The 5,883-nt window shown below is 41.7% G+C and overlaps 1 protein-coding gene and 1 non-coding gene across 2 annotated transcripts; both read left to right on the forward strand.

Moving 5' to 3' along the window:
- The first annotated feature begins 1,021 nt into the window (after nt 1–1,021).
- LOC148935271 (uncharacterized) lies at nt 1,022–2,180 on the forward strand. The gene is made up of 2 exons (XM_089081781.1): nt 1,022–1,164; nt 1,258–2,180. The coding sequence occupies exons 1-2, from the start codon at nt 1,022–1,024 to the stop codon at nt 1,511–1,513; spliced, it is 399 nt and encodes a 132-aa protein (XP_088937907.1). The 3' UTR covers nt 1,514–2,180.
- Nucleotides 2,181–2,823: 643 nt separating this feature from the next.
- On the forward strand, nt 2,824–2,895 carry TRNAT-GGU (transfer RNA threonine (anticodon GGU)). Its single transcript has one exon. It is a non-coding gene; the product is annotated as a tRNA-Thr (tRNA).
- The last annotated feature ends 2,988 nt before the right edge of the window (nt 2,896–5,883 follow it).

Raw genomic sequence — 5,883 nt, forward strand, 5'->3', positions numbered from 1 at the left:
AATGAAAGTAATAAAAGTTTAGTAATGTTCAAAATTGCTATAAGTAAATCGCGCCTGAAAGCAAGACGCGGAACACGCGAAGCGCATGTGATGATCCGCGGATCGATTACCCTAAATCATCCTGGCACTAGGTAGCCCATCGATACCTATCACGTGGAAGTAATTTTGCTTATCAGTCACTCTTCAAGGGTGGCGTTGTTTCGCAATCGACGGAATGTATGTGTGTGTTATCGATTGGCCGAAAATCACATGATTCGTCGTATCAATCGTTGATAGGACGAAATCGATAATCGATAATCCCGCAAGCTTCTCGAAAAGCTCTCATTACTAAATTTCTCTGCAAGTCGACCATAATCCTTGCTCCTGGAAAGTATATGTGATGACACGTGCTCGTGTCATCAAGTCAGTGCTCTTATCGTTCTTTATCACTTTTGTCGTACTCGTAAGTTCAGCTCGTAAGTTAGACTTGTCATCTCACTTGTCTCGTAATAACGTTACGTAAATCGTCGTTGCGAAAAACTTTTCGGCGAAGCATTTTGGCGAATCCCTAGTTCACATTCTCTCTCGTCACATCGAGATTCTAGTGCCTCGAACTCGATAAGAATATTTACTGCGAGCATTCTCAAAGAGCGAATTTTCAGTGACAAGTGCGCGTATCTCAGCTTAACGAAGCAGCATATCATCATTCGTTAAGTTCGATCAAGGTGCAAGAACTTGCGATCATTCTGTCATCACGCTGCGGACATTCTCCAATCACGTGACGCAACTCGTACGAAGTATTCAACCCAGCGCGTGTAATCTGTCTAGCGAACATCTGTTCTATCTTCTCAACGTGTACGCTACCGTCAGACTCTCTATTCTGTACATTTCATTGTAAAAACTGACTTATTAAATTAGTGTGATTTGTCTTAAGAATTCTCGTCATTCTATTATCGGATCCTCGATAGTCATTCCAGCGAACTCAATTCCGCATAAGTAATAAATTTAGTAATAAAAATATTGATAGAAGATGGGAGGGAGGATGGCCACGGTCACGTTTACATCCACGTCCACGTCCACGTCCTCGTCCTCGTCCTCGCCCGTCGTATCCCCGTCCTCTTTTATTGTTTCTACTCTTTTGCCATCGCCTTGCTGTAATTTAAAAGAAAAGAAAATATTAATTGAGTGAGTTGAGTTCAGTTGTTGAAAGAGTAGTACAATTAACATAGTGTTAACATAGTGTTAAGAAATAATGTTTTTACGTTTTTGATCTGACAGCTGCGATGGTAGTGATGGCCCCAGTGGCGGAGGTAGTGGTGGCTCCGGCGGCGGAGGTAGTGGTGACTCCGGCAGTAAAAGTGATGGCCCCGGTTGCAGCCCTGAGAGCCGCTGTATTTCTAATTGCTTCTTCAGTTTTTTAATTAAATCGGCTCTTAGCGCTGATAAATCCTTCATATCTTTGCTTGAATTACTCATAATATTGGAAAAAACATATATTAAAAAATTATATTATAAATTAATTATACTTAAATAGTAATATAATATATTAAAATAATTGTAAGATTAAACGAACTTACCAAGTGAAGTTCGATCTTAATTATGCCTTCCGTCTCGTCAGGACAACTATAGTAGTTACGTCTCCGCGCCTGCGTTGTCAACAGAGTTCACAGAATCAAACTAAAAAGGGGGCGCTCCGACATCCAGGCTCCTAAGTCCGCTATCTTGTCTCTTCATTATTTTAAAGTCTTAAAGCCAATTGCCAAAAGGATGGAAGAAGCGTGTAAACGCTTAGGGTGAGGAGAGTCCATCCAGACGAGACAGAAGGCATAATTAAGATCGAACTTCACTTGATAAGTTCGTTTAATCTTACAATTATACTACGTCTCCGGATGGACAACTATGTAATTGTTCATAGCGCGATTAGCATATGAATGTGTCTTTAATAAAAGGCTGGGTAGTAGTACATCAAACTTATAACAAAAAATTAATTTGATCCTTATCATAAAAGAAAAGATAAACAAATAAAATATCACTAACTAAAAACTTAATATTCTTGATGTAACTTAATATTGCTACTGATAATAATACTGATAATATCTTAGGACGAAAGAATGGAATTGCAAAAGTCCTCTGCGTTAATAATTGGGCGATTATAAAAATTCGCAAAAGTTCGAGATTCTCCAGACCAGCCCGCTGCTCTTTTGATAAGATCCAGAGAAACTCCCCTAGCGGCAGCAAGGAAGGTAGAAGCATGCCGAGTGCTATGGGTTGAAAAAAGATCGCTTTGCACTTCGCACTCCTCCAGACCTCTGCGAATCCAGCGACTCACTGTCTGGATTCCAACCGCTTTATAGGGTTTAATATATTGTAGCCAGATCTACAACCAATAATAAAATAACAACCAATAATAAAAGTAGTCCGCATGGCAACAAAATTAGGTCGCATGAATCTCGAAAAGTCTTTCGAAAGACGACACAAGTGACCGCCGAAATCGCGACCAGTCTTTCGAAAGACCGCAGAAATGCATCACGCGAGAACATTGCGAAAAAGCCTTATTCGGGGGCTCGAGCCATGCTTGATGCAATCTCTCCTGTCGTGCTCCAGGAGGATTATTTGTATATTTGCCAATGGCGTTGGAGGGTGTCGCCGCTGCAGTCCGACCTGCATCCATCGAGTGAGAGACCAACATCGCTCTGGAGTACCGGTCGTGGGGATTCGAAAGAATACATGTATATATGTATATTGTAATATATATATATATATATGTATATATATGTATATATATATCATTGTATTGTTGACGTGTTATTCTAAACACGTTATTTGCGATAAATATCATCACATGCCTCGGTAGTCGAAAGGATAAGATGCCTGCCCGGTAAGCAGGAGATCCAGGTTCGATTCCTGGCTGAGGTAGTATTTTTTCGCAAAATAATTACGAGTTTTCACGACTGGTTCGTGGTCGGGCCCCGCCGTGACGCACACCCTCCCTTCTTATTTGGGATCAGCAAATTCCTAAATTTGATGATCAAACCGAGCGTAATATTGATTAATCAATATCACGCAACCGATCGACGCAATCGATCAGAATGCTGATCGGGCATCGATCAGGTTACACAAGGCGGAATTGCTGGAGAGTCAAAAGTCAAAAGTAAAGAATAATGTGTCGTTCGGAATCGTTATTATAATTATCGCGCAAGATATTACAAGAGCACGGCGAAGTTCATGCGAGCCGTACTATCAGCGTCTCAGGTGACATATTCGGTCGTCGGCCGCCAGAGACGTAACGCGATACGCGCCGAGCCAACCGCCGACGTTTAACCGTGTGTGAAAAAAATAAAATAAGCAATACTAAATCCAAGAAATTGTGCAATTGTTAAATAAACCAAGTAAATAAACCAAGTAACATAAAGAAAGTGTGTTAGTGATTTCAAGAAGTTTTTCTTCCATTCTTTTGATCCTGCTCGGAGTCCCAACTTCTTAGGCTTAACGAACCCGACTATCTCTAATATTATTGTTGTAGCCCATCCGGGGTACAACATTTTGGTGGCAGCGGTGGGATAGTCAAAACCATCCCCAAGAACAACAACTTGAGAGGATCATTGTTAATCAAGCCAGCAGAATCAAACGAGTAAGCCCCGACGCATTGCATTACGGGCAGAAGAAGAAAAAATTTTTTTTTTCTTGAAGAAACAAGATAAGTTGCAGTAATAGACATTATAAGCAGGCAGAAGAATCAAATTCTCAATAAGCAGAAAATACAAGACCTGTAGAAAACAGGCGGACGGAAAAGGCCCCGTCAAAAAATAAGCCGCCCATGAAATTGTGTCAAGTGCACAGTGCAACATTAGTAGAGTGCCGACCTACGACAACGAGTGTCCAGTGGCAGCGGAGCAACGACCAGAGAGTCCACGAGCACCGAGAGCCAGCCAGCGCTGACCGTGTACAACGATACCAGGCAGCAAGGACGCTTCACCGACACGCACTACTACACGCAGCCAACTGATACGCCAGCACAAGCAGCGACCATGCGAGCGTATACGATTTATCTACTAATGTAAGTCCGAAAAATTATATTTTAAAAAAGCGAATGTCCGCAGCGAAGGACAGCGTAGCAAATGCGACTTGGCTAAAATCGCGGTCAATAAATAATCCTGTAAAATTTCCGCATACTATCTCCGCGTTAAATACCGCGAGAAACGCGTTAAAAGAAATACGCGATAACGTGCGCCGCGTACTACAATACGATAGTGACGAAGACGTCCACGTAATAACCGAACGCGAATTTCCGTACGACGAAAAAGATTACAGCTTGCTCGAACCGAACGACACCGACTCTCACATTAACACACACGTACAAGCGCGCAAACACATACATATGAATTTACGAGACGGAAGCATATTTAATTCTTTTAATATATACCAATCTTTAATAAACGAAATGGCTCACTCACCTGTCGAACAACAGAATGAAATCGACAACGAAATTTTACAACTACGACATTCGGTCGAGAGACATGGACCGCAAGAAAGTCGAACGAACCGCCGCGTTACAATCGACGCACTGCCCGATAACAGTCTCCTTCGAGAATTAATGGATGAAATACGCGATCTCCGTGTGCAAGTCAACGGATTAAGCCGGCAAACACAATTGCCTATGGGCGAACAAACGAGAATATCTCAGGATTTTCTGCCGCACCCGTTAGATCTAATTTACGGATGTTCGTATCGAGATATACGAAACCAGCCGGGAAATGCACTGACATTCCTCACACTGAAAGACGCGCGTAACATGATCCCAGAGATCGACGGCACGTCACGAGGACGCGTGTACGAATTTCTAAACGCAAGTACGTACGCGATAAAGAATATACATCCCGCGGATGAACATTCTCTATTAGAAGCCATTCTTTGCACTAAATTCAAAGGCAAGGCCATGATGGATTTCCGTACGCGAGATATAAACTTCGAACAATTAAAACGAGAATTAGAAAAGGAATATTTGAGCAAACGAAGCACCGCACATTTACAACTCGAATTTAACTCGCTCAAACAAAAACCAAACGAGAATGCACAAGAATTCGGCAGACGAACAGATAATATAGCCATGGAATTATACGAATCCATGGAAGAAGGAAAAAATCATACGGTCGAACAGCAACGCGCGATTTTAGAAAATATAAAAGAGCAGGCGCTCTACAATTACCAGAACGGTTTACACGACGAAATTAAATTAATTGTACGATCGCAGCGATATCAAACAATACATGAAGCAAGGAGCAACCGCGGAAGAAAAAACGCGAGGACCTAGCATGCGAACGCTAACCTATCGAAACCGGCCAGTATTTAAAGCGCATACATCTAGTCCGCGTTGTGAAAAATGCGGAAAAATCGGTCATTATGGACGCGATTGTAGGACTAGCCGTTTCTCAAACAGATATACCCTGCCTAAGCCAGAAGGACAATCACGAATAAATACAATTGAAAAACAGTGTAGCTATTGCAAAAAGATAGGACATTTACGACACGAATGTTGGATATTAAACGGAAAACCGGAAAACAGCAAAAATTCCGGAAAAATTTTTTCGAATTCGCGAAGAGAAAATCCCGCGAAGAACTTTAAAAATAAAAAGAGCGAAACCGGCAAAGATAAATCGACCGTCCCGCGCCCCGCGTCAGAGTATCACACATGGCACACATCAAGAGGACATCGCTCGTCAATACTGGATTAAATGCGATCACATTACCGATTGCAGAAGCCAAAGGTAGAAAAATAAATTTCTTGTTTGATACGGGAGCATCAGCAACAATAATAAAACTAAAACATGTTCTAAACCACGTCCTAATCTATGAAGAGAAAACTAAACTAACAGGCATAACAGGACATGAAATAATAACATTGGG

The sequence above is a fragment of the Pogonomyrmex barbatus genome, unplaced genomic scaffold (assembly GCF_055798465.1).
Source record: "Pogonomyrmex barbatus isolate J1 unplaced genomic scaffold, ASM5579846v1 scaffold5, whole genome shotgun sequence".
Classification (NCBI taxonomy): Eukaryota; Metazoa; Arthropoda; class Insecta; order Hymenoptera; family Formicidae; genus Pogonomyrmex; species Pogonomyrmex barbatus.

What these genes read in the sequence shown, in the direction of transcription:
- LOC148935271 (XM_089081781.1), top strand. Translation starts at nt 1,022, where the DNA reads ATGGCCACGGTCACGTTTACATCCACGTCCACGTCCACGTCCTCGTCC. An exon ending in GAAAAGAAAATATTAATTGA is followed by an intron (nt 1,165 to 1,257) that starts GTGAGTTGAGTT and finishes TTGATCTGACAG; the next exon opens with CTGCGATGGTAGTGATGGCC.